Source organism: Rhinatrema bivittatum, chromosome 2 (assembly GCF_901001135.1).
Source record: "Rhinatrema bivittatum chromosome 2, aRhiBiv1.1, whole genome shotgun sequence".
Lineage (NCBI taxonomy): Eukaryota > Metazoa > Chordata > Amphibia > Gymnophiona > Rhinatrematidae > Rhinatrema > Rhinatrema bivittatum.
In genome coordinates, this window is record NC_042616.1 from 406,833,931 (window position 1) to 406,861,815 (window position 27,885).

The 27,885-nt window shown below is 47.3% G+C and overlaps 1 protein-coding gene across 1 annotated transcript in view; it reads left to right on the top strand.

Moving 5' to 3' along the window:
- TMPRSS6 (transmembrane serine protease 6) overlaps positions 1–27,638 on the top strand; it is a 176,144-nt gene extending 148,506 nt beyond the window's left edge. The window contains exons 16-18 of the mRNA XM_029590066.1: positions 5,565–5,836; positions 9,220–9,356; positions 27,175–27,638. Coding sequence (XP_029445926.1) covers positions 5,565–5,836; positions 9,220–9,356; positions 27,175–27,333 — 568 coding nt within the window. The 3' untranslated portion in view covers positions 27,334–27,638. The remainder of the gene's footprint in view (positions 1–5,564; positions 5,837–9,219; positions 9,357–27,174) is intronic.
- The last annotated feature ends 247 nt before the right edge of the window (positions 27,639–27,885 follow it).

Genomic DNA, 27,885 nt, shown 5'->3' on the forward strand with positions numbered 1-27,885 from the left:
GCTGCCAAAGCACATGGACCCGGTCCTGGCGGGACTCAGGGCTCCAGTTTCTACTTTTCCCTTTCACCCTATGCATAAATTGCAACTGCTTCGGGAATGGGAATCTCCCGAAGCGGGGCTCCGTGTCGGGAGGGCTATGGACAAGCTTTATCCCCTCCCGGAAGACTGCCTGGACATGTTGTGAATTCCCACAGTGGATTCCTCCGTCTCCGCGGTTACCAAGCACGCCACTATCCCAGTGGTTGGAGAGACGGCCTTAAAGGATGTTCAGGATCGTAAACTCGAATTCCATCTTAAGCGTATCTTCGAGGTCTTGGCCTTGGGAGTTCGGGCGACTATCTACAGCAGTCTCATGCAGCGGGCAAGCCTTAGGTGGGTTCAACAATTGCTCGGCACCCAGGACCTCCTGTCTGCAGAGGTGGAGCAGGCTGAACGGTTGGAAGAAGCCATTGCATATGGGGTGGATGCGCTTTACGACCTCCTCCGTGTCCAGGCGAAAGTGATGGTCTCGGCGGTTTCCGCCAGATGGCTCCTCTGGTTACACAATTGTTCAGCGGACCCATCATCCAAGGCACGGTTGGGCACACTGCCTTTTAAGGGTAAGTTGTTCTTCGGAGAGGACCTTGAGCACCTTATTAACTCTTTGGGGTAAAATAAGGTCCATAAGCTGCCCGAAGACCGACCGAAACATTCTTGGTCATTTCGTGCCCTCCCGTTCCCGGTTCCGGGGACAACGTAGATATACTCCTCGGGGGCGCGGTGGCTCCTCGAGAGGTTATTCTTCCCAGTCTCAGTCTTGGTCCCAGCCCTTTCATGGGCACAGGCCCTTCCGCGAGGGGTCCTCCCAGCATACATCCCCAAAGCCCACTTCCCAATGAAATTCGGTCAACCCATTCCTCGGTTCCCAATCTGGGGGGGGTGGTCGTCTCTCCCTGTTTCTCGAGGAATGGGTCAAAATCACATCAGACCAGTGGGTTCTCGAGATTATCTGTGACGGCTACACTTTAGAATTTTCTCGAGACCTACCGGACCTCTTCATAGTCTTTCCTTGCGGTCGTCGGAAGAGGGATGCGGTGGACCAAACGCTTACCAGGCTCCTGACACTGGGCGCCATTGTCCCAGTTCTGGAGAAGGAACTTGGCGCAGGCCAGTATTCTATCTACTTCATAGTTCCAAAGAAAGAAGGAGCCTTTTGGCTGATCTTGACCTGAACAGGGTCAACCGGGCCCTCAAGATATCGCATTTTCGCATGGAGACCCTGAGAGCGGTCATCGCAGCGGTTCCTCCTGGCGAATACCTTGCCTCTCTCGATTTGACAGAGGCCTACTTACACATTCCGATTCGCCCCAATCACCAGAAGTATCTTCGTTTCCACATCCTGAACCAGGATTTTCAGTTCCAAGCATTACTTTTTGGTCTGGCCACCGCGCCACGCGTTTTCACCAAAGTCATGGTGGTGGTGGTGGTGGCTGCTCTCCGCCGAGAAGGAGTCCTGGTCCATCCTTATCTGGATGACTGGCTCGTGCGGGCCAAGTCAGAGACTCACTGCCGCCAGGCGGTCGATCGGGTATTAACTCTCCTCACTCCTTTCTCGGGTGGATAGTCAATGTTGCCAAAAGCAATCTTCAGCCTTCCCAGGTGTTGGAATTTCTGGGGGCATGCTTCAATACTCGGATCGGGAAGGTGTCTCTACCTCGCACTCAAGCTCTCAAGCTTATCGACCAGGTGCGCAATCTCCTCTTGCTTCTGCTTCAAATGGCATGGGACTACCTCCAGGTTCTGGGAACTATGGCCTCCACCATCGACCTAGTCCCCTGGGCATTTGTGCATATGCATCCGTTACAGAGAGCTTTGCTATCCCGCTGGCAGCCGGTATTGGAACAGTTTCAGATGGTTCTCCTGCTTTCAGCCTCTACCATCGCCGACTTGCAGTGGTGGCTTTTGCTTCCCCACCTTCTGCAGGGAATGCCTCTTCAGACCCACAAGTGGATTGTGGTGACCACTGATGCCAGTCTCTCTGGCTGGGGAGCAGTGTGCCAGTCTCAGGCCATGCAGGGGGTCTGGTCCCCAGTTCAGTCCCATTGGCACATCAATCAGCTGGAGGCCTGGGCGATGCGTCTGACCCTTCATGTGTTTCTGCCCCTGATCCGCAGCAAGGCGGTGAGGGTAGTCTTTGACAACTCCACCACGGTTGCTTATATCAACCGACAGGGGGGCACTCGGAGTCGCCTGGTGGCTTTGGAAGCCAGATGGCTCTTCACCTGGGCGGAGCATCATCTGGATTGCCTGGTGGCCTCCCACATAGTGGGCAAAGAAAATGTGCAAGCCGACTTCCTCAGTTGCCAGCGTATCGACCCAGGAGAGTGGGAGCTCTCGGACGAGGCCATTGATTTGATCGTCTGCAGGTGGGGTCCCCCTCACCTGGACCTCATGGCGACCTTACACAATGCCAAGGCCAACAGATTCTTCAGCCACTAGCGGGACCACTGTTCAGAGGGAGTGGATGCTCTAGCTCTCGCCTGGCCTGCAGACGTCCTCCTCTATGTGTTCCCCCCGTGGCCTCTGGTGGGAAAAGTTCTCCGGAGAATAGAACTCCACAAGGGGCCTGTTATTCTGGTGGCTCCTGAGTGGCCTTGCAGACTGTGGTTCGCAGATCTCGTCAATCTGGCAATGGATGGGCCTCTTCGTCTCGGTCATCTTCCTCGTCTGCTTTGGCAGGGGCCCGTATTTTTCAACCAGGCAGATCACTTTTGTCTAGCAGCCTGGCTTTTGAACAGAGATGCCTGAGGTATAAAGGCTATAAGGAGGAAGTCATATCCACTCTTCTGCAGGCTCGTAAGACGTCTACTTCTCTGGCTTATGTACATGTTTGGAAAGTCTTTGAGACTGCCTGTGCATAATTGGGTGTTTCGGCGTGCTACACTCCAATTTCGTTGGTACTTTCTTTTCTCCAGAAGGGTCTCTCCAAGGGTCTCTCCTTCGGTTCTTTGCATGTACAAGTGTCTGCTCTCGGCTCCCTCCTTGGTAGGGTAGAAGGTCTTCGCTTGGCGTCTCACCCGGATGTGATTCGGTTCTTGAAGGGCGTCAAACACTTGCGGCTGCCCGTCCACTCCTCTTGCCTGTCATGGAGTCTTAATCTTGTCCTTTGGGCTCTCTGTGTGGCTCCGTTCGAGCCCATATGTCGGGCTACGGTAAAGGATCTCACGCTCAAAGCAGTTTTCCTTGTTTCTATCTGTTCCACTTGGAGGGTTTCAGAGATTCAAGCGTTGTCATGTCAGAAGCCCTTTCTGCACTTTTCCGATTCCAGAGTCTCTCTCAAGACGGTTCCTTCTTTCTTACCAAAAGTCGTTTCTGCTTTTCATGTCAACCAGTCGGTGGAGCTTCCCGCGTTTTCTCCCAAGGAGGTTGCGGGTCCCGCTGGTGGCGATCTTCATAGGCTGGATGTGAAGCGCATTTTACTTCGGTACCTCCATGTCACCAATGACTTTCGGGTCTCCGATCTTCTTTTTGTCCTCTGGAGTGGCCCAAATCGGGGCAAACTGGCTTCTAAGACTACTATTGCTTGGTGGTTGAAGGAGGCAATTTCCTCGGCCTATCTTTGCCAAGGCCGGGCGGTTCCTGATGGCCTAAAGGCTTATTCATTGTGCTCTCAAGCTACTTCCTGGGCGGAGAGTCAATCGGTTTCTCCGCAAGAAATCTGCAGGGCCGCTACATGGACGTCCCTGCATACTTTTGCTCGACACTACCGGCTGGATGTGCATGCAACGGTCTTTGGCTCTTTTGGTCGGCAGGTGCTTTGAGCGGGACTATCTCGGTCCCACCCGATTTAGGGAAGCATTGGTATATCCCATGGTCTGGACTGATCCGTGTACATACAGGGAAAGGAAAATTAGCTCTTACCTGTTAATTTTCGTTCCTGTAATTTATTTATTTATTTATTTATTTAAGAACTTTTACTATACCGACGTTCGTGAGGCACATCACGCCGGTTTACAAAAAACTGAGGCAGGCAGTAATACCACGGATCAGTCCAGACACCCTTCCCTGGTTTCTTCCTTTTCTGCCATCCGCTCGAAGCTTTTCCTACAGGTCCCTGGATGTATGACACTTATCATTGTCTTACGGACACCGGAAGCATCTGTATTGATGACCAAGGATATGCAAGAGCGATAGTCTACAGAGTCCATTCTTTGTTGATAATTGGTTCATTTGTTACTCATTTGAGTCTTGTTTACTTGCTTGATCCCCTTTCTGGGTTTTCTTAGTTCTTATCTGCTTTAACAATGGTTATACTGAAGGGCTGCAGGGTAGGCTCTGTCCTGATATAGGATACCTTTTCAGTTTTAGTCTGTTTCCATCTGCTGGACAGGAGGCTCAACCCACGGTCTGGACTGATCCGTGGTACTACAGGAATGAAAATTAACAGGTAAGAACTAATTTTCTTATCAGGGCCCATGGTAGAAAAGGAGGCTGTAAGGGAAATTATGTGCCCCTAGCCCCTCCTTGGCAGCAGGCACTCAGGAGAGATTTCTGTCAGCCAGTTAGGAAAATAGACGTTCAATTTTATGAGCATCCGTTTTCCTAACCTGTAGACAGCCACGGATTAGGAAAATGGATGCTCGTTAAATGAGCATCCCTTTTCCTAACCTGACTGCTGGCACACTTTTTTTTTTTTAATTCTCCTTTTTTGCTTCCTCCAACTTAATATCACAAAGACATTAAGTCAGAGGAACAGAAAAAAGGAACATAAAAACTATTTTCTGCTCTAGCCAGGCGTTAAATTTTGCAGGTTAAAATATGCGTGTCGGGTGTGTGATTTTTTTTCATCTGGGAGAACTAGGTAATAGTCTCATCAACATGAATTTACATGTGATGAGCTCTATTTTCTATGTGCTTGATTGGACACGTGATTTAGACGCGCTAATCCCATTTTTCATCTGGGGTTATGGACGCGTGTCTAAAGTGCATGTTCGATCATGTTCTGAGCCATGCACTGTGACCAGCGCACAGTATGGCATCGGTCGGGGTTCTCCAATCCCTTGTTTCAGAAAAGCCCAGGCCTCCAGCAGGGATCCTCTAAATAAATGTTCAAAATCCCAAAATAGTCCCAGAGCAGCCACTCTGCACTTGTGAGGAGAGTACAGCAGCAGAGCCCTTTGGCCTGTCCTGGAGGGGTCTCGAACGGTTTCTGAGGCTCCAGGTAGGCCCAAATCCAACTTAACTAAAACACAAACTCTCTCTCTGATTTCCAAATAATACTTCCCCCAGACCCTATGTCAGAGCTCTGCTATAAAACCTCAGGACCAGGGGTATTCATTACAGCTCCGCCAGTAGGAGGGCTGCCCATGAATGGGTACTCCTCTAACTATCTCTCTAACTGCATTAGGCTGTTACAGGACCTATTAGTATCCAAGAAGTGATCTGGGTTAATTATGGTTAAGGGTAGTTTGGCATATGCTATCCTTTGCTTCAGCTCCTGCTTGTGAATTCAAAGGGAATAATTATGAGCACACAGCACAACAGTATTCGCATCTTCTCTACCAACATCTCTTCTCTCACTTCAGCCTAGCATCTCCCTCTCTCTGGACGATCTACCTCGGCAAATTCAAGTTGAGTACGACCAGCAAGAATGAGGTCTCATTCAAGGTGATCAGGATCATCCTGCACCCGTACTTCGAGGAAGACAACCAGGACTATGACATAGCACTAATGCAGCTCGATCACCCAGTCATCGTCTCACCTTATGTTCAGCCAGTCTGCCTTCCTGCCAGCACACACCTCTTCAAGACAGGCATCCAGTGCTGGGTGACTGGATGGGGAGCTCTCAAGGAGAATGGTAAGAACATTTAGAACAATCAGTCCTTCCAAGAGAGAAAGAGACCGCATTCCTTGCAGAATAGCACAGTCAGCATTAACTGGAAGCTATGCCTTACTACTCTATAGCTTCAGATGAATGACAGACAGTTCCAACATGAACTGCAACCATGAATTTCATCTACGTGAGTTAAGTGTGCAGTGAAAATGGATTAAAAGTTACTCTTTTTTTTATTTTAGTAGCAATATTTATGTGTGGGAAAAGGAGGAAGGGTTGGCCACAGGACATAAAAGTGCAGTAACACTTCAGGTCGTTCAGCAAAAGATTTTGATGCGCTTCATGAGTAGTGAAATCAGCCTTTGGCTTTCTGCATCACAGTGCACCTAGAGCATCTGTCTTAATCAGACTATGGCCCGTGGGCCACATCCATCCCATGGCCAAATTTTAACCAGCGCACAGTGGCAACTGCAGGAGGGAGAGACAGTCGGTCCATGGTGACTGCAAGAGGAGTGGCAGGAACCCTTTCCACCACTGCCACATGCTCTGGCACTCACAACTGCTCCATGACCTTGAGCATTTCAGAACTCGTGGCCGGCACGTCCGTTCCTCACTGACCTCACAATGCATGAGATTAACAAGGACAGGAACTGCCAGTTGTAAGTTTTGAATGTGCTCACAGTCACGGCGCAGGGAGTGAGCATCAGAGCAGTTGTCAGTGGTAGAACACGCTCCTCCTGCAGCCAGAGAGAAGATCCTGGCTCAGGCTGAGGAGTGGGCTGCAGCCTAAAGGTTTGTCAGTGGGATGGGGAGTGTGTGGTGCACTAAGAACATAAGAAATTGCCATGCTGGGTCAGACCAAGAGTCCATCAAGCCCAGCATCCTGTTTCCAACAGAGGCCAAACCAGTCCACAAGAACCTGGCAATTACCCAAACACTAAGAAGATCCCATGCTACTGATGAAATTAATAACAGTGGCTATTCTCTAAATAAACTTGATTAATAGCCGTTAATGGACTTCTCCAAGAACATATCCAAACCTTTTTTGAACCCAGCTACACTAACTGCACTAACCACATCCTCTGGCAAAAAAATTCCAGAGCTTTATTATGCATTGAGTGAAAATGAATTTTCTGTGATTAGTCTTAAATGTGCTACTTGCTAACTTCATAGAATGCCTCCTAGTCCTTCTATTATTCGAAAGTGTAAATAACCAATTCACATCTACTCGTTCAAGACCTTTCATGATCTTAAAGACCTCTATCATATCCCCCCTCAGCCGTCTCAGCTGGGTTACTTCCTGTAGCGACTTCCCGGCTCCCTAGTTCCTCAGGTCCGCTGTCCTACGTTACCACTCACACTCCGCAGGTGAACCGGAAGCCCTGGTTCCGGGGCAGCCCCTCGCAGATTGGACGTGCAGCGCTACTCCAGCTCCCATGCCAACACAGCGCAGCAGTGAAGCCCCAGAACGGAGCCCACACAGCCACCTACTGCTAGAGACCCTATACAAGCGCAACAAAACCATGGCCGGGCACCGGAGAGCACGCAGGGCTGGAAGCCTCAAGGCCCCTACCCTGACGCGGCCTGCCTGGCCACACAAACTCCCTCCCTCCTTCCTTCTCATCTCTCATCTGGTCGAGGTTTTCCTCGCTCCCGCTGTCCTCTGTGTCAGAGTCAATACAACGCGGCCTTTACCGCTTTTTCATCATGTTGCCCGGCCACCTCCCACACGAAGAGAAGCCCGGACCCTGAAGTGGGAATTTGCGTGTCTCCTACTCCCCTCCTCCAATTACTTATTCTAACCAGCCTTGGTCATCTGCCCCTGCTATCTCCCATCCTGCAGTCCCTCTTCTCTGGGGAAGGGAGTGAGGTGGGGGGGCAGACACTGGGGGAGGGGGAGGCGAGGGTCAGATGCTGGCTAAGACGAGAGGCAAGAGTGCAGATTTTATGGCAGGAAATGAGGTGGTGGAGATGCTAGGGAAGGGAGTGAGGGAGGGGGCAGACATTGGGGGAGGGAGTAAGGCAGGGGACAGAATTTGGAGAAGGGAAGAGGGAGAGTGCAGCAGCTGGGGAAGGGAGTGACAGAAGACAGATGCTGTCAAAGAATGGAGGCAGGAGGTCAGATGCTGGAGAAGGGAATGAGGCAGGGGATAGACACTGGCAAAAATGGGAAGCACGGGCCAATGCTGGGGAAGAGGAAACGCAGAGGGCAGAAGCTAGCAGAGAGGAGAAGCAGAGGGCAGACAGTGGGGAAGAGAATGAAGCAGAAAGCAGATGCTTAAAGTGCCCATGTACATTGCAAACAATAAAAGCTATTCACTGGGGAAGGAGGGAGGCAAGGGATACAATTGCCCAGGGATGTGGCAGTGTGGCCATCTTCCAAGAAATACAGAAATATTATTACTGAGAATCTATGTACCACATCCCCGTAAGCCTTCCCCTCATCTGCTCCCTACCTCTCCCTATTCCCCAGCATTTTTAAATCATCAAAAAAGCTCCTCCCTTCCCCCCACCCCCACCCCCTCACTCCCCCACTGAGCAAATTCTCTAAAAGTGTTCCCTCCCCTCCCTCCCCCCCCACAACTCATCAAATGTTTGGAGACCCCTGGTCTAAAGCCAATAATGTATACCCAGGAGTGCTATTATTTATACAGCTTCAAATAGGAGAGAGAGGGAGAAAGTGATATGGGAAGGCACTCAGTAACATCATAGATTACATCCTAAATTATCTTTTAAATCTAGATGAGACATGAGAAAGATACAGAGAATGGCAAACATCTGCAGCATGGACTGCATAAGAACATAAGAACATAAGAAATTGCCATGCTGGGTCAGACCAAGGGGCCATCAAGCTCAGCATCCTGTTTCCAACAGAGGCCAAAACCAGGCCACCAGAACCTGGCAATTACCCAAACACTAAGAAGATCCCATGCTACTGATGCAATTAATAGCAGTGGCTATTCCCTAAGTAAAATTGATTAATAGCCATTAATGGACTTCTCCTCCAAGAACGTATCCAAACCTTTTTTGAACCCAGCTACACTAACTGCACTAACCACATCCTCTGGCAACAAATTCAAGAGCTTTATTGTGCGTTGAGTGAAAAATAAGTTTCTCCGATTAGTCTTAAATGTGCTACTTGCTAACTTCATGGAATGCCCCCTAGTCCTTCTATTATTCGAAAGTGAAAATAACCGAGTCACATCTACTCGTTCAAGACCTCTCATGATCTTAAAGACCTCTATCATATCCCCCCTCAGCTGTCTCTTCTCCTATAGATCCTCATCAGTGGGAGAGAGAGAGCTATGTAGCAGAAAGGTATAGAGAGAGGCATACCCAAACATGTTCTAGGCACTCTTTGGCTGCTTGCTCCATGTTTGTTTTTTGTGCTGTCTTGTGTTGGACAGGACCCATGAGCAACGTCCTTAGGAAGGTGGATGTTCAGCTGGTTCACCAGGATAACTGTATGGAAACCTATCACTACCAAATCTCTCCCAGAATGTTCTGTGCTGGCTATCCCGAAGGCAAGAAGGATGCCTGTCAGGTGATGTATCATGGGGATGATTGTGCCTCGTATTTCTTCTTTGATAGTGCTTGCAGAATCCACATTTATCATGGAAATGGCTTGTCCAGGAGAAAGAGAGGGTGGATTTTCTTGGGGGGGGGATCTCACTGAATTCTTCTTATTCTGACTTATATAAATGCAAAAATCCCTCTTAATATTTTTTTTTTTTGGGCACCTACTAGCGAAAACTGGTGGGCAAATCTGATTTTTGGTCACCATTGGAATACTGCCAGAGTACCTCTGAGATGCAGTGGTCATGTGACAACCTAATAATGAAAATCAACTTCCAAATCGGACATTTTGGCTACTTTTGAGCACCTTCTATATTATGTTTCACGTTGTAGAGCTGGTTTTCCAGGAAACACACCTCCATGTAGCCATCAAGGATAGAGTATCATGACAGATAAATTCCTAGAATCATGAGTAGGGCAAAGCTTACATGCCTTATTACACAATAAGAGTATAAATATGCAAATGTATACACTGTTGCTTGACATATTTCATCCAGAGAAGATTTTGGAAAGTTTCAGCATGGCTCTGATACATAGAACTAAAGGTCACCAAACAAGATGCAGGTGATATAATTTTATTGGACTTCCTTAATACATATGTGACTAGTATAGCGGTTCGTCCGTTTGTATTGCTGACATCAAGGGTGCTTCTGTTTACTGGGGTTCAAGTCTGATGAGGGGAAAGGTTACGTACTGGGCCCCTGTGTGGTCAGTATCTACAAGTCCAAAAGTTCACACTCCAGCTGGATGATGCCTACCAAATGTAAGAGAACCCAAAACAGGAGAAAAGAGGTGAATATCCTCAAAAGGATCCAATAACAGTCAGCCCACTCTCCCTACATTCACCATAGAGAGCTTAAAAAAATAACCAAAACAGACTCCGAATTGGTGTTCAAAATAAACTGTTTACTTCAATTTAAAGATGAGTATCCAGATGTCACAGAGTTGGGAATCAGCTGGATGTGGGATTCCCCCAACAGAAGCAGGGCCAGAATCTTGGGCAGAGCTGGACAGGGTCTTCTGCCTGACCAACCACCTCCCCCTTGGATTGAGCCCACAGATTCTGGTGGCTGGCAGGGCTTTCCGGGAGTAGTGCCTGGCTGGCTGAGGTCTGGGTAGGCAACAAACAGATGAAGTCAGTGTCCAAGCAGAAGATGAAGTCAGGCTGCAAACAGACAAAGTCAAGGGTCTAAGCAGGAGGTCAAGGCAGACAGCGAACAGGTGATGTCAGGGTTCAAGCAGGAGGTCAAGTTAGGCAACAAGAAAGCGAGGTCAAGGCCAGAGACAGTGAGTCAGCAACAAAATTAATCCAAAGAAGACTGATGGAGAGGAAAGGCAGCACAGCACAGGGGAAGCAGATGGGAGCAAGGGGTCGGGCACTGGAGAAAAGGGCTGAAACAGGAGGCAAGGCCTGGAACTGAAGACAGGGACTGTGACTGGAGGCAAGGCAGATGTGAGAGACAAAGGCTGCAACTGAAGGCCACAGGGAGGTACGGGCAGAATAAGACAAGACAAGGACTGGAGGGCTGGACAAGACTAGTGCAGGACCATGAGAACAGGCAAAGAATTTACACACAGGCTAATAGGGAACTAATTCAACACAGGGAACATTCAAGACAAGACAAGGGAGAAACAGACAAGGAGGCCTAAGCAGGCCACAAGGCAAGGTAGATTAAGTCTAGGAGGCCTGAAAGCCAAAAGAAAGGACAAGAAGGCCAAAGAAGCCACAGGGGGATATAAAACAAAGAAACCGAAATCCTCAGAAAAAAATTTATTAAAGAGACAAAATTCCAGTAGATGCCCGACTCAAGGCCTGAGTTTCGCCCGAACACACGCTGCTTCAGGGGCTGTTCATGACAGATTTTGTCAATTTCCAGGGAACAGTACATTTATCTCATACCTCATCTAGTAATGTGAAATATTCCAATTTGTTTATGAGGACACTTCAAAAGTTGTAGGTATGTACTAAATTATTATTTATTTATTTAACATTTTTCTATACCGAACTTCATGACAAGATTCATATCAGACCGGTTTACATGGAACTTAGGGACTAACTAAACATAACCAAATAACAGGAAGGCCGAAGCGCAGTTACATATAACAGGGAGATAGAACTTGGGGGCAAGGGTAGCCTGGGAATAAAAGGATAGCAAAAAACTAGAGGATGAGAACTTATGTCTATTCTGTGGCTGGAGCGGGTGTCTGGTCAATTGAGAAGCGTCTGGTTGAGTTATGTTGAAATGTTCGAGCTTAAGGGAAGGCTTGGAGGAAAAGCCAGGTTTTGAGTTTTTTTCGGAAGGTTAGCAGGCAGGGTTCCGATCTTAGGTCTGTCGGCAGGTTGTTCCAGATGAAGGGGCCCGCTGTGAAGAATGCCCATTCTTTGGTGGAGGTTAGGCGTGTGGATTTAGTTGGGGGGACTTGAAGGGTTCCTTTATATGCTTCTCTAGTTGGTCTTGTGGATGAGTATATTTTTGTGGTAGTTGGTTGTAGAGTGGTAGTTGGTTGTAGATGGATTTGTGGATTATGGTGAGTGCTTTGTGTAGGATTCTGTATTTTATTGGTAGCCAGTGCAGGTTTTTAAGTATAGGGGTGATATGAGCTCCCCGGTTGGTGTTGGTTAAGATTCTGGCTGCTGAGTTCTGGAGCATCTGTAGTGGTTTGGTGGCGGAGATCGGGAGTCCTAAAAGGAGAGTGTTACAATAGTCAGTTTTAGAGAACAGTGTTGACTGGAGGACCATTCTGAAATCCTGGAAATGAAGAAGGGGTTTAAGTCTTTTAAGAACTTGAAGCTTGTAAAAACAGTCCTTAGTGATATTGTTGATTGATTTCTTTAAGTTCAGATGGTTATCAAGGATGACTCCCAGATCTCTAACTTGAGTGGTCTGTGGGTTAGAGACTGTCTGTTCTGAGCTGTCTGGACGGTCGGGGGAGATAAGAAGGATTTCTGTTTTGGCTGCATTGAGAACCAGGTTTAGGCTGGTGAGTAAGCTGTTGATGGACTTAAGGCAGTTCTCCCAGTAGGAAAGCGTTTTTGGAAGGGATTCTTTTATAGGGATCAAGATCTGAACATCGTCTGTGTATAGGTAGTGTGTGTATAGGTAGTGTATAGGTAGTGAATTAGGTTTAGGTTTGTGAGTAGCTGGCATAGGGGCAGTAGGTAGATATTAAAGAGGGTAGGGGATAGGGAAGAGCCTTGGGGAACGCCTAGAGTAGATTTGAAATTTGGGGATTCTTTATCATTGATTGCGACCTTAAAGCTTCTGTTATTGAGGAAGGAGTTGAACCATCTGAGGGCGTATCAAGATAATCCGATGTCCAAGAGGCAATTTAGAAGGATGTTATGGTTCATGGTGTCGAAAGCCGCGGAGATGTCTAAGAGGACACGTAGGAATGAATGCCCTTTACCTAGTCCGAAGAGGATGTGGTCTGATAGAGAGAGGAGGAGGGTTTCCGTACTGGATGACTTACAGAAGCCATACTGGGAAGGGTATAGGATTTTGTGTTCCTCAAGGAAGTCCGAAAGCTGTGTGTTCACCACTTTCTCTGTGAGTTTCGCAAGAAAAGGGAGGTTGGATATGGGTCGGAAGTTGGAGAGCTCTTTTGTGTCCAGGTTGAAATTGAAAGAAATTGCTCCAGGTACATTCAACATTAAAAGAATTGCTCCGGATCACACAGTGTTATTTTAAAACTGGAGAGTAGCAAACTGAGGAATTGTTGTCACAGTGCAAAGTATGCTCTACGATATTGTATAAAAATCCTGTGTGATCTACGATATTGTATAAAAATCCTGTGTGATCCGGAGCAATTCTTTTAATGTTGAATGTACCTGGAGCAATTTCTTTCAATTTTGTATGTACCTACAACTTTTGAAGTGTCCTCATAAACAAATTGGAATATTTCACGTTACTAGATGAGGTATGAGATAAGTGTACTGTTCCCTGGCAATTGACATAATCTGTCATGAACAGCCCCTGAATCAGCCTGTGTTCAGGCGAAACTCAGGCCTTGAGTCGGGCATCTACTGGAATTTTGTCTCTTTAATAAAAACTTTTCTGAGGACTTCGGTTTCTTTGTTTTATATCCCTCACGGCCTTGCTAGACCGACTTCCTTCCTGTTTTTTGGGCCCAAAGAAGCCACAGGACAATGCAGGAAGGCCAAAGAGGCAACAGGGAAAGGTGAATTAAGAAAGTCACAAGGGCCGTGCAGTAGCAAGGCAAGGCAAGGTAGGCCATTGCAAATAGTCAAGGTGACTTGATGAAGAGGCACAGAGTTGTGGGAGAAGCAGGGGTAAATAGGGCTGGCCCAGCTGAGTCATGGGATCATCAAGAAGGTGGCTAGATAGGCAAGAGCATGGCTCCATAAGGACCTCTGCTGGCAGGGGGGGGGGGGGGGGGGGGCCTACCTAGCAGCCAAAACTCTTACACCAGGCCAAAATAGTGAAAATTAAAAACAGCATAAATAAAATCAACATAAGAAAGATCATGGTTTCCTTTTCCATTACTATATCTCTTTACTGGTCTACTCCCATCCATGTTCAAGAACCCTTTCTCTTAAAGGGTAGGGTAACTGGAGTGTAGCTTCAGCATAAATTGGGCAAACATGAAAAAAAAATCCCCAAGCTCAAATATGCTAACAAGGTTCAACAAGTCAAAAATCTCAAACTATAGTTCAAACTCTCATCAATCTCTTCAATCTAAACACCTCTCTAGTCCTGCTGTTAACTGGTCACTGGGACAAAAAGATCCTTGATACAGCCTTTATGTTTACTGGGGGGGGGGGGGGGGGGGGGGAGGGGGGGGGGCACCCTTCCATCCAGACTGATCAATCTTCTCAAAAAAAGATCTCTTCAAAAGCAACTCTCACTCCTTCTCTTCCTTCAGTTCAAAGACCATCAGGGATGAGGCAATGACAAAACAACCAAGCTCCCTCTTTTCTCACTTCTCTATTTGCCTTCCCACTAACTCACTGAGCTTGCTCCAGGGGTATTTATAATCCACTGAAGACTCCCACAAAAAGGTGGGGTTACAGCCTTGGGAGGATTTCAAAAAAGCCAAAACCCCCTCCCACTGCCCAGGATGGAAAAATACCGGAGAATAATATTAGTGACAGACAAAGCCAGGTCACACTAGTTTTATGAGGTGAGTGCAAAATGAGCTAAGGATGACTTAATGAACAAGCTCATTTCCTTTTCATCCAGTCCGACCAATCCAGATGAATGGGTTATGCTTACTAACCAGCAGATGACGACAGAGATCAACAGGTTTTCTGATGTCATCCCTTACTTGCATCCATGCTGACTTCAGCCTGCCAGTATTCTCTGTCCAGAAGATGGTAGACGAGAATCCCGTGCTGGTGGACTGAGGCCTAATTAGGCTGTATGACGAAGAATCCAGGGTGGCTTCCGAGGTGAAATTATGATCCTCTCTCCCTCCCTCAGTTGAACAGGGCCTGAACTAGGGGGGCTACCATTCAGGACTTGTGGCTACTATCTGGTCTGGTCCTTGTTCTTTGCTTTCCTTACTTCTTCTCTCCTCATTGCTGCTTTCCCTTTCCTCCTCCTGCTTCTACTTTCCTTAATAGTATATTAGGAGTGAGTTTGAGCTACCACCGGGTGCAAGCAAAGTTAAAAAAAAACTTTCTTGAATATCCTTCAGAGGAAATGACTAGGGATGTGCAGAGGGACGCCATACGTTGCATTCGGGATTCGTATTCGTCGGGGGGCAGATACGTTGCATTCAGCAAGGGGGGCCCCCGATACGTACATGCGTTAATTCTTATTCGCTTCCCAGCTAAAATTGAATTAAGTACAACTCCCCACCCTCCTGACCCTCCCCACAAGACTTACCAAAACTCCCTGGTGGTCCAGCGGGGGGTCCGGGAGCCATCTCCTGCACTCACACCCTCGGCTGCCGGTATTCAAAATGGCGCCGATAGCCTTTGACCTTCTATGTCACAGGGGCTACCGATGCCATTGGTCAGCCCCTGTCACATGGTAGGAGCAATGGATGGCCGGTGCCATCTTGGCCGGTAGTCTTTGCCCTCACTATGTCACAGGGGCTACCGGTGCCATTGATCAGCCCCTGTCACATGGCAGGAGCACAAGATGGTGCTGTCCATCCATTGCTCCTATCATGTGACAGAGGCTCACCAATAGCACTGGTAGCCCCTGTGACATAGAAGGTCAAAGGCTATTGGCGCCATTTTGAATACCGGCAGCCGAGGTTGTGAGTGCAGGAGATGGCTACCGGACCCCCCCCCCGCTGGACCACCAGGGAGTTTTGGTAAGTCTTGGGGGGGGTCAGGAGGGTGGGGGGTTTGTTTAAATTCGCCTCTTTAGACGGCCGAATAATTCGGCAAAGATTTGTTATATTCGTGGGGAATCGCGATATGTTTCGCTTCCCCATGAATACAACGAATATGGCCCTATACGTTGAGGATTACAAATACATAGGAAACAAATGCACACCCCTAGAAATGACTGCCTCTGAGGACATAGGCAGGCCTTGCCTGCAACCGATTAGGGGAAGGAGCTCCAAAGATTTGAACTGCTCAGCTGATTGGTGAGCCCAGCTATTTTTTGGGTCCCAGGCTGCAATGGTGTGCCAGCGGGAGCAGAGCAGTGCAAGCATGGCTTCTTCTACAGCTCGTGGGAGGAGAGCAACACTCTGCCATGTTCATGGACCATGTAGTTTGCAGCCTGAGTTAATAGAAGAGCATGGCTACATTTGTATGGAGGGGGAAGAAAAACAGAAAATTTTCTGATTTAAGCTTCCTGGAGGAGACTTCTTCAGAGGGCTATCAGAACAGCCCATTCCCACCATAAAGGTTAGTTGTGCGCAGGAACAGCCACCATTTTGAGAGGTCCATGGAGGGAGGATGGGTCTTGGATCCTCCATTGCTTGTCCCACGGCGGTAAGGCTTGTTGTGGCGAGAGAGTCAGGGACATTTCACAGGAGCATCAAATGTGACCACAGTCTGCAGCTTTAAGGAGTCTGGATGGCAATGAATGGAAGGATCCAGTCAGCCCTGCTAGTCCTTGTGTATGGGAAGGCAGCTGTGGAGCAGTGGATATGGAGCTCCGAGGGGTTTTCCCATTCAGCAAGCACTCTGTTCCCACTGGTGTTCCCACTGGGAGATTGTTTTGCAGTTGAGTGGAAGGAGAAATATCTCCTTCTCTCTTAGCCTTCCTGTCACAGATGTTTGTGGTTCTTTCTTAAGGAATGCAGTTCCTGTTTTTCTCATTGCCAGATTGACTTGGAATATGCTGTGTCCCTTTTTTCAGAGGTTTTGTCTGCTAAGGAACAGTTCCGGCCCCAGGATCCACTCTGGCTGTTCTGATGGCTCAGGAAGGTTGACATAGGAGGCTCCATTGAGGTAATTTGTACTCTGGATACAGGAGCTGGTCAGGGAAAAAGTTAAAAGAAATCCTGGTTTTCTTGATGCGCCTCTGGGTTTTGGTAAACTAATGGTTAAGACCATTTAGGATGAGGACTATACTTTGGATTCTCAATTGGAGCCTCTGTGGCTCCTCTGCAGGATTCTCTGGCCTTATCTTTTCAGGAATACAGGTTTCATTCCCTGGCACGCAGTAGAGCTCAGGCCTCTTCAATGGCAGCATACAAAGATGGAATCGGGGATAGCTTGAATCCTTATTTTTTCAGTCCCTTCACATTTTTGGATATTGTGGAGGGTAAGGCAGTTGCTTTATGGTCAATATTCAAGTTTTTCCCTCTTCTTGGTCAGGGAAGGATTTGTTGATATGGAATGAGTGTTCCCAGAAGCGACCTTTAAGGGTGACCACTCATTTAACTCCCCAGATACAAGATGGTGTTTGGGTGTCTTTAGTTTGTTCATTCACAAAAAGGGAGGCAATCCACATAGAGGGAGTGATGGCTCCTATGCATTTTCAGGAATTTATGCTTAAACAAGCCTTGTAGCCATTAACATGATGCTGCTTGTTGCCGCTTGTACCTTGGCTACTGGTGAGATCTGGCTTCTGTTCAATGCAGCATATGCATGAGGAGGTACTTGATGATTCCATTCGGTTAGAATCTGGTACAGAAATGGGCTAGGAGGTATCTTCCATAGTTAGCGGCTAGAAAGTTTCTTTAGCAGACCCCAGGAAGAATCCACAGGACTAGGATCATCTTGAGGCACCACATAGATGTTTGGAGGCCCTATCTCTGATTTCTGAAATCACTGACCATCTGTCTAATGCCTTTGGAATTGGGCCATATTGCCAAAGTTCAGTGGATCTTTGAGATTTTATGAAGAGCATACATCCTAGTATTTCCCAACTATTTTGTCAAGCTTCTTCTGTTTTTCCCGTTTCACTTCACTGGGAAGAGAAACTCCATAGGAATATTACTGAGATGACTTCTTGGACTGGAAGCGGTGATAATGGTCCCAAGGGGACAAACACATCTGGGTTATTATTCTCTTTCCTTGTGACCCCACAAAGGAAGGGTTCTCCATCCCCATTCTAGGTCAGGAGCATCTGCTAGTCTCTCATTTCAGAACACAAACTTCAGTTTTGTGAATTTGAATGCAGCCTTTCAGTGACTTAGAGACAAAATACCAGCCTCTGGCTAGGCAAAATCCATTTTGAGATTGCCTAGTACAGTCTGAAATATGTAGAGGAATTACTTTTCTCCTTAAGTTTGCCAAAGGAATATATTCACATACTGATAAGGAAAGTTTTTCAGCATGTCAGTCAGTTTGTGATTTTGCGGAGCTGTTTCTCATTCTCAAGTTCAGCCTTTTGGTTTTTGTTACAGCCACTAGGATCTTTTTGAAGAATCTAGGGGTGTTTCAACTGCCTCCAGCACTGGACTATCTGGGACCATGGTTCGTAACAAGGATAAGCCATATTTCACTATTGGAACTAAGACTTCAGAAGCCGGGTCATCATGTTCTTGCACTAATATTATCCATCTGTGTGGTCTTATCTTCAGCTCCTTGGTTCAGAGCCAGCAGTGTTGAACCTGGTTCCCTGGGCGAGAGCACAAATGGGACATCTTCAGAAATCTTTGCTCTCTGACAGAAATCCCCTATATCGGGGTTGTTCCAGGAGACTGCTGGTTCTGGAATATGTTGGGTTAAAATGGTTGTTAAATTGCAGTGACCAAGCACTAGGCATGGAACTAAGCTCCCACAAGGCTTATGGGCAGAGCACACGCCCTTCAATGGGGGTAGGCCCCTATTTCAGTGTCCACTTTGTGATAGTCTTGGCCCGGTAGCAATGGCAACGAATACCCATTTAACAATCTAGGGAGCACACTGTCAGAGTCAGCTGGCTCTGGAACAGTGGAGTTCTGTAGAAGCAAGGGTCTATCCATCAATTAGGAGCCAGAGCGATTTGATGGATCGTTGGGAATTTACACCTCTGCTCCTGGGCTTGTTTATCGGGATGTTGCCTGACAATGTCACAGGGAAAACATGTATAAATAAGGAAAGCCCTAGATTCCTTGGAGGTCCTTGGAGGTGGATTACATCTTCCTTGAGTGGAAAAAATTTAAAGGTTTTGCCAGTGTCACACATAACAGACAATTTTCAAGCAGTTAATTAGTTATTTGGTTTTATTTGATGAAGTGCCTTTCTTATAAAAATTAAGGCAATAAATAGGGTCAGCCCAGCAGAATCGCCTCTATCTCAGGTAGACTTCATTCGAGTTATGACCTCGTATGGTGAATTCCAATGGATCTTAAGATAATCAGCATAAAAAAAAAAAAAGGGGCCATCTTCCAGCTGAACATTATCTCATCCAGTGGCAATACTCTGGTCCAGATCTGGCCAACAGGCAGCCCTATACACCTTCCTCCAAGGGCCTTGACAGGGTCTGGTTTTCTTGTACATCCATATTGGACGCAGTGTCCTTGGTACGTGGATCGCATACATTTGATGCATGAGAGACCCTTGAGGTTTCCCTCCCATGGGGTTTTATTGTGGAAGGGCTGTCCTCTGGCTATGGTGGTTTCTCTTCGAATGGCTAGAAACTTTCCACTTCATTAGCATATATGCGCATTGGTGAATTGTTGGAGGATTAGAATACTAGTAAGCGAGTACTCCTAAGCAGCAGTTCTTAACCGGTGTGTCGCCAAGAACACTCAGGTATGTCGCCACACTTCCCGGTCCCCCGCTGACCCAGCTGCTCCTCCTACCCAAGGAAATAGGTCCTCCGCCCGGGCTTAAAATGCTGATAGCCCGGGCGTAACACGGCAGGATAGCTGGAGTCAGCGGCACCAGCATCAGCAAGCTCTCTTCTTCCCGCGCCCCGGAAGAGGAAGTGGTGAGCAGCGGGTGCGTACATAGGAAGAAGAGACCATGCTAGTGCGGGCAGCATCGGCCCAAAGAAAAGAAGAGAGGAGCGGCCTGAAGGATGAGCAGCGCAGCTCAGAGTAAAATGAGGAACAACGTCAACCTTTGCGGCCGATGGGACTCCTTTCTCCGTGAGGGTTGAACATGAAGGAGGTTGCTGCTGCCTTTAGGGTTGGGAGGAGGCTGCTGCTGCCGCTAGTTTGGGGGAGGGGAGGAGAGTGAGTGAATGAGCAAGCATGTGTGTTTGAGATCTTGTGTGTGTGTGTGTGTGTGAGTGAGACAGCATGTATATGAATGATTGAGAGCCTGTATATGTGAAAGAGTGAGGTTTAGGTGAGGGAGCATGTGAGTATTTGAGAGCCTGTGTGTAAATGAGAAAGAGAGAGAGCATGTGTGTCTGTGTGTGACTGAGAGCTGGTTTAGGTGAGGGAGCATGTGAATATGTGATTGAGAGCCTGTGTGCAAATGAGAGAGAGAGAGCATGTGTGTCTGTGTGTGACTGAGAGCTGGTTTAGGTGAGGGAGCATGTGAGTATGTGATTGAGAGCCTATGTGCAAATGAGAGAGAGAGAGAGCATGTTTGTAAACATGTGAATGAGAGTCTGTGTGTGAGAGAAAAAGACAGCATGTATGTGTGTGATTGAAAGCCTGTGTGTGTAAGTGTGAAAAGATAGACAGCATGTGTGTAAATGTGTAATTAAGAGCCTATATAAATGAGAGAGAAAAAGCATGTGTATATGTGAGGGATTGAGAGCCAGTGTGTGAGAGAGAGAGGAGTAAATTGCAAGCAAACCATCCCTCCTCCTGCTAATTCACATCACTCTCAGGGCACCTGGATATCAAACGTTTCCAGTTATGCAGAGCAAAATATTTTTTGTATCCTTATTATTTTTCATTACTGGGTCTTTGTGTCTGCTATTTTGAAATATTTTATTAGTATCTAGAAAATTTTTATATGAGTTTTTAATTATTGGATATTCCATTCATCAACTGTTTTGAAATAATCTGTTCTTTTTGTTAGTATGGTTTTACTGCTACTGATTTTATATTTCTTGATTTGTTTTATAAGGATGAGTGATGTTTCTTTTTTTCCTTTGTTGCACTGCATACAGAGACTCTGGCTTGTTGCGGTTTCCAATTCAATTTTTGTCTGCATGCTTCTAGTTATGCGTTTTGGTCTCTTTATTCTTTGTTAGGTTAGCACATGTGATTCAGGTAAGGTTTTCTGCTGGCGTGTGTTGCGCGTTCCGTCCGTGCTAGGCCCGTGCCCGGGCCTGCTCACCTTGCTCCCGCGCTGTCGGGTCCCGGGCCGTCCACTCTCGCTGCCGCTGCAAGTGCCTCCTGTCCACAGCGCTCCATGGCGGTGCCTCCCAGGCCCTCCACGACGGGCCTAGCTCCACGCGTCCAGTCCGGCGCTGGCCCCACCCCTAGGCACGCGCATGCGTGGACCGCCCAGCCCTTTAAAGGGCCAAGGACGGGAACTAGCTCCGCAGTGCAGCCCGATGACATCATGTAAACCTCATATAAAAGCGAGGTCCTGTCCACCAAGACCTCGCCTTGGCAATTGGGTCGATACCGTGGTGTTATTTGTTTGCATACTTCGTGTTCCAGCATTCCTTGTTCCAGCGTCTCCTTGTTCCAGTGTCTCCTTGTTCCAGCGTCTCCTCGTTCCAGCATCTTCCTGTTCCTGAGTCTCTGTGTGCTCCTGCCTCCTTCCCAGGTAGTACCCCTTCGGACTGACCTCTGATACTGACCTCTGCCTGCCTGACCATTCTCTTGCCTGCTGCCTGGAACTGACCTCTGCCTGCCTGACCATTCTCCTGCGTGCTGCCTGGAACTGACCCTCTCTTGCATTGACTACACTTGGACTGACCTTGGTATTGACCCCTGCTTTGGTTGACTACTTCTGGACTGATACTCTGGCTCTGACCCTTGCGCTTCACTTAGACATTCTCTTCTGGCCTACTGTGTCTACCAGACCAGTCTGCTGGGAATCCACTCGTGGCTTCCACCTGAGTAGACCCGCAGGCACTGCCTGTCTCGCCCGGAGAACCTTTCTGTACTGTGACCTCCCTGAGGTCTCCGGAGCTTCCAGTTCAGGTCTAGTCCATCCAACCTGTGTTAGCCACGCACCCTTGCTCGTGGTGGGCACACCTCTCCGCCACCTCTCCGGGAGACCATCTGAGGCCCACCTAAGTCCAGGCGGTTCGGTTACCCAAGGGCTCAACCCGCGGAAACCCCAGACTGTTATTGGTGAAGCTCCAGTTAGCCTCTTTTTCCTCGTGTGCTCCGCCTCCTGGTGACAGGCGCTCTCTTGGTACAACCAGAGGGCCATACAAATCCTGCACCAGGCCAAGGTTCCACCTCCAGCGCAACAGCGTGTAGTTTCTGTGTAGGGCTCTATAGTAGCTTGACTTGGTCCATTTTCCTAATAGGAGATGTATTAGTATCTTAAGGCCTGGTGTAATATTTTCAGTGTTGCCTTTTCTTAGGTAAGGTGGTTACTGTTAAGTGCTGGAAATTGGTGCTGTTTTGGTGTGGGAGGTTTACTATTTATGTCATTTCTGTTCAGACAGAATACGTATCTTTTCCTTGTGTCATTCTTAACAATAAAAATAATACTGGACCTTTATTTTTTATTTCCGCCGTGAATTGTAATGAGCAGTGTGTCACACATGTGAGTGTGGTCTGTCAGGTGTGCCACGATGGGAAAAAGGTTGAGAACCACTGCTCCTAAGTATGCTTTGGTGCCAGTGATTCAGGATCCTTGCTGGAGGATCTTCTTTACAAGGTTTTGAATCTTCGTTCTTAGAGAATGTAGGCGATAGCTCTGGCAGCTCTGGTGAGCTACAGAGGATGTATTTTGGATAGTCCTTTGTTTCTCCTTCAGAGTTGTCTCTTGTTTTGGGAGGACCATTTAGTGTGTTAGGCCTCTTCTATGGCTTACTGCTCCATTTTGAGACTTGAAGCAGGGTTTAACCTTAGCAGGGTTGCAAGATGTACTTTGAAGGGACTTTTGTTGATAGCCGCTTACATTGGTAGCTGCGGTTCTAAAACCTTTTGATTAATCCAAGGAGTTTCGGATGATTTCTGATCATTTCCTTGTGATATGTAGTGGTGTACAGACAGGGCTCAAGCTTCTTCTTAGGCAGTGCTTAGCTCCTTGGGATTGGTAGGGCTGTGGCTTAATCTATATTGTATTCTCTTTCTAAGCAATTCCATTTGATACAGGAAGTTTATAGTGATGGACTAGGTTGGGCACCAACCTATTATGTGATAAGTGTATAACTCACATGCCCTTTGGTGAATCTCACTTGGAAAGCAAGAACACAGGCAGTGTATACTTACCATCGTGTAGTATTCGCTCTCACTAGCACTTTGGCACAAAAATAAAGGCTCTGCAATGGTGTATAAATCACTTTAATAGTAGTTTATATAAAATATCAGTGTTTGGTTCCCCAAACCATATATTATGCAATAATGGTGCTTATCTGAAATACCACAGTTTCCTACCTCTTACTGATCCTGAAGTGAGGTGTCCTGTACCATGGCAGTGGTCAAAGACTGCTCTGCATGCCTCTATGAAAACTGGGGTTTGCCTCTGTGTAGATTGGTCTCTTCTTCTGGTCTCATGTGCGTTGGGGCTAAATGTGCCAAGATTCTGTTCTCAGCCATCTTTTTTTTTTATAGAACTCTAGCCCATAGGATTACAAATCTCTCAGTTCATTGCTTGGACCCAGTTGTGGTTCTTTGGTGATTTTGTCCAACTTTGGGTGCAGAAGATAGGGGTATTGTATCATATGTTGATTCTCAACTTTATTTGGCAGAGGGGTTTTGGACACGTATTAAGGTCTTCCCTGACTGGTGTACCCAACATGGAATGCTTCGTTGTCCCAGCCCATATCTGGGAAATAATTTCCTGTATTGGTGGCTTCAGCATATCTGTGTGTTCCTTCCTTTATACTTTGCAATGCTGATATTACTGGCCTATTCCCAGTTATGTTTTCCTGGCTTTTTTGGGAACTGTCAGTTCTGCATGAACTACCTGTTTATTCCAGTAGAAAGTCCCCAAGCTGCATCTGTATTTGTTCTTTAATATTGCAGTTTAATTTTTAATATCCATTCTGAGAGGGTTATATTGGAAGACCTGTAGAGCAATCACTTCAGACGTTTTTCCTAACCTTTCTTACCTACCTACCAAATCTAACTCCTGTATAAGTTTTCCACCCTAAGCACTATCATAACACTCCACCTCTTCAAATCTGAGGGGTCATGTGAGGAACTGAAAATATGATAAGTAAGTATACAATCTTTTTTTACAAGCTTAGATATCAGTGTCAGAGGGAAGGTCTCATTCACCTCTGAAGAATGGAGCATGTTTTTTTGGCAGCATCCTGCCCTATTCAGGAGTAGCTCAGGTATATCCCATTTGTCTGGACTGGTCTGACTGAATGAAGAGGAAGGTGAAATTAGTTTTTACCTAATAATTTCTTTCCTTGAGTCCAGTCAGACCAGTGTAGGTCCCTTCCTCTGCAGCCAAACTTGCATATTTCTTCATTGTTAATTTGGAGTGATATATATACACTGTGATCTTCTGCTCCTAAGCTGTGAGTGGCTTTATGTTGACATGTGGTATTTAGTATTTCTTCCAGTCCCATTTTATTTCAGGAAGTACACTAGTAGTTTAAAAAAAAAGTAAAGGAAAAATTGTGCATGCTGTTTATTGCTTTGAATTAGTTGTCCACACTTAGGCCTGGATTCACTAAGGGGCGGATTTTCAGAGCCCTGCTCGCCTAAATCCGCCCAAAACCGGGCAGATTTAGGCGAGCAGAGCCCTGCGCGCCGGTGAGCCTATTTTACATAGGCCTACCGGCGCGCGCAGAGCCCCGGGACTCGCGTAAGTCCCGGGGTTCTCCGAGGGGGGCGTGTCGGGGGCATGTCGGGGGGCGGGCCCGGTCGTCGCGGCGTTTAGGGGGCGTGTCGGCAGCGTTTTGGGGGCGGGTACGGGGGCATGGCTACGGCCCGGGGCGGTCCGGGGCGTGGCCGCGCCCTCCGTACCCGCCCCCAGGTCGCGTCCCGGCGCGCAACAGGCCCGCTGGCGCGCGGGGATTTACTTCTCCCTCCGGGAGGCGTAAATCCCCGGAGAAAGGTAAGGGGGGGTGTAGACAGGGCCGGGCGGGTGGGTTAGGTAGAGGAAGGGAGGGGAAGGTGAGGGGAGGGCGTTAGAGGATTCCCTCCAAGGCCGCTCCGATTTCAGAGCGGCCTTGGAGGGAACGGGGGTAGGCTGCGCGGCTCGGCGCGCACCGGCTATACAGAATTCATAGCCTTGCGCGCGCCGATCCAGGATTTTAGTGGATACGCGCGGCTCCGCGCGTATCTACTAAAATCCAGCGTACTTTTGCTTGCGCCTGATGCGCCAGCAAAAGTACGCCTATTCGCGTTTTTTGAAAATCTACCCCTTAGTCATGATGTTTTATCTTGAGAGGGGCCTAATAACGCAAGCGTGTTCCCACGATATTGTGCCCCTCTCCCAACAAAATATCGCAGCTGTATCACTGCATTGCTTCATCTCGCAGTAAAAGCCCGGGAGACAAAACAACACGACAGAGCTCTGTTCCAAGGGCAATGGCAGCCCCCAATACAGGGGCCAACATCATCTTAAAGGGCTTTATGGCCCAGAAGTGTGCCCTCTAAAAATAAAATAAAAAGTTACTGGGGTTCTTCTTAGAACCCACCCCCCATTGCAGGGCCACCACTTGAGGTGGCGCAAACAAAAAACCCAATATGTTTCGCACCCCCTCCCCAGCACCCCCTTCTCATCTTTAAATCTGTGGTTCAGTTCCTCATCTTTCAACAAACATTTTTTAACAACGAAAAAACAGACTGGCTAAAGGACATCCTTCTCCCATACACCTCCCAAAGAAACCTACGATCCAACAACTCCAGACTATTTTCCATTCCCTCCAACAAACAGGCCCAATGCACCTCAACACGAGAATGAGCAATCTCAATAGCAGTACCCACACTATGGAACAAACTACCTGCAAATCTCAGAACAGAACCCTCATCACAGATATTTAAGAAATCACTAAAAACATGGCTATTCCAAAAAGCCTACCCTGACAACAGTTAACTCCATGCCATCTCCAAAGACCACTACCAAACAGATCCCCCAACCCACACATATCCTACAATGAAAACACTTAATAGTCAAATTAATTGGTAGCTATTATACTGCTTCAGATTACTGAATCTCCCCCTTAGCGCTTGTTACAAACATTATTGGCAGGCTGAAGTCAGCATGCATGCATACAAGGGGTGACATCAGTGAACCTGTTGATCTCTATCTAAATCTGCTGGTCAGTGATCACAGCCTATTCGTCTGGACTGTTCTGATTGGACACAAGGAAAGAAAATTATCAGGTAAGAACTAATTTCACCTTTGCGCTGACCTAATGAAGGAAAATTGACTCTCAAAAGCTAGTCAAAATGATATTAATTTAATGCAGGAAAACCTGTTACCTACAACCTACAACTTATTTGACTTTTTATTTCTGTGCCTCTTTTTGGATTTAACTCAACCACGATGTTACTTTATTCAAGTGGATCACAGAGAAATATATTAGCTGAATATTGACCTTTGTGTATATTCAAACAGGAGAAACTAACAACATTGGACACATTCACTTTTATTTTTGTAACAGCCCGGCACCTTCCTCCTGCTCCTTTGGGTTTCCATCTCAGTCAAAACCAGGCCTGGCATCCTGGTGCCGTGAACCTTCATTCACAACCACCTGTGGATTTTTCTCCTATTTAATGACCCCTTCTGTCAATGTATCTAGTCCAATCATTACAGTGACATTTCTTTGGCCAAGGACCTTGCACCAGGGCTACTTCTAGAATCCTGTAGTGAATTCAACCACTAGTGACACCATTGGAGCAATGACTACCACTCTCTCCCCCGGTGGCTGTGCACGCTACCTCTGAAGCTCCCCAGCTCCATCCAACCCGCATAGTAGAAGAGCAGACTCAGGGATTGCATGGCAGTGTGCAGCACTGCAACTGAGGGCACCCAGGCTGGCCCTCCACATTCACTTTTCAAGTGAAACCGCCCAGGCCTATCACCGAGCAGAAATGTCAGGCCTGGTAAGTTCCCCTTTCCCCTCCATTGGTCAGTCCTTACGCCCGCTTTTCCACCAGGCTTGTACCAGGGCAGAGCATTCCAAATAAGTTTATGTCCATGGGGAAGGTGGAAGAGGGGAGCATATAGGAAGATTCTAGTGTATACGAACAAAGACTATTGTGCAGTTACAGCTTTATTTACATTGTGCTAGGGACTCAAACTCTGAAAAATGGAGTTAGAATATGACTACAGTAATGGTGCAAAAAAAATAAAGAAAGGTGTCATGATGACAGGCTGTATTGAAGGCTGATATCTCATTTCTCTCATTGGTCTCATTCTGTAGGGAGACTCTGGCGGTCCCCTTGTTTGTAAGGAGCAGAGTGGCAGGTGGTTTCTGGCAGGAATCGTGAGCTGGGGAGCCAGCTGTGGTATTCCCAGGTACTATGGCGTCTACACAAGAGTTACCAGGATGGTTAACTGGATCCAGCAAGTCATATTATGAGGAGCTTTGGTTGCGGTCGCCTCGGAAGATCCCTGCTGATGACTAACTGATGGCCTTCTGCCACATTTCACGGCTTCCAGCAGAGGACTGACAAACCTGCTGCAGCTGTGGCCTAGCTGCAATTTATTAGTTGTTGTTAAGTTGTTAAGGTCACCTATTTCAAGAAGCAGAGAAGGTTAATTATTATGCACCTCTGGAAATGAACTTTCCTTTCAATTGATCCATGGAAAAGAATATAACTGCTGACCAGATTTTTACTGAATGTCATACCCTGAAGCTATACCATTAAACAATGTGTTTCAGAACCAGTAGTCAATCAAATGCTATCAAGAAGTTTAAGGTAGAGTGAACAAAAAGTGTTATATCACACCTGCCATCCTCTCCCTCACCCATCTTCCTATGTCTCTTTTACATTCTCTCTCCCTCATTCTTTCTACTATCTCTTCCTTTTCTGTTCTTTTAATTACAATAATAACTTGCTGGAGGGGTGGTAGCATAAAATAGTGTTTTTATTTCACCAAACGTAGGCATATTCATCACTTACCTGATTCT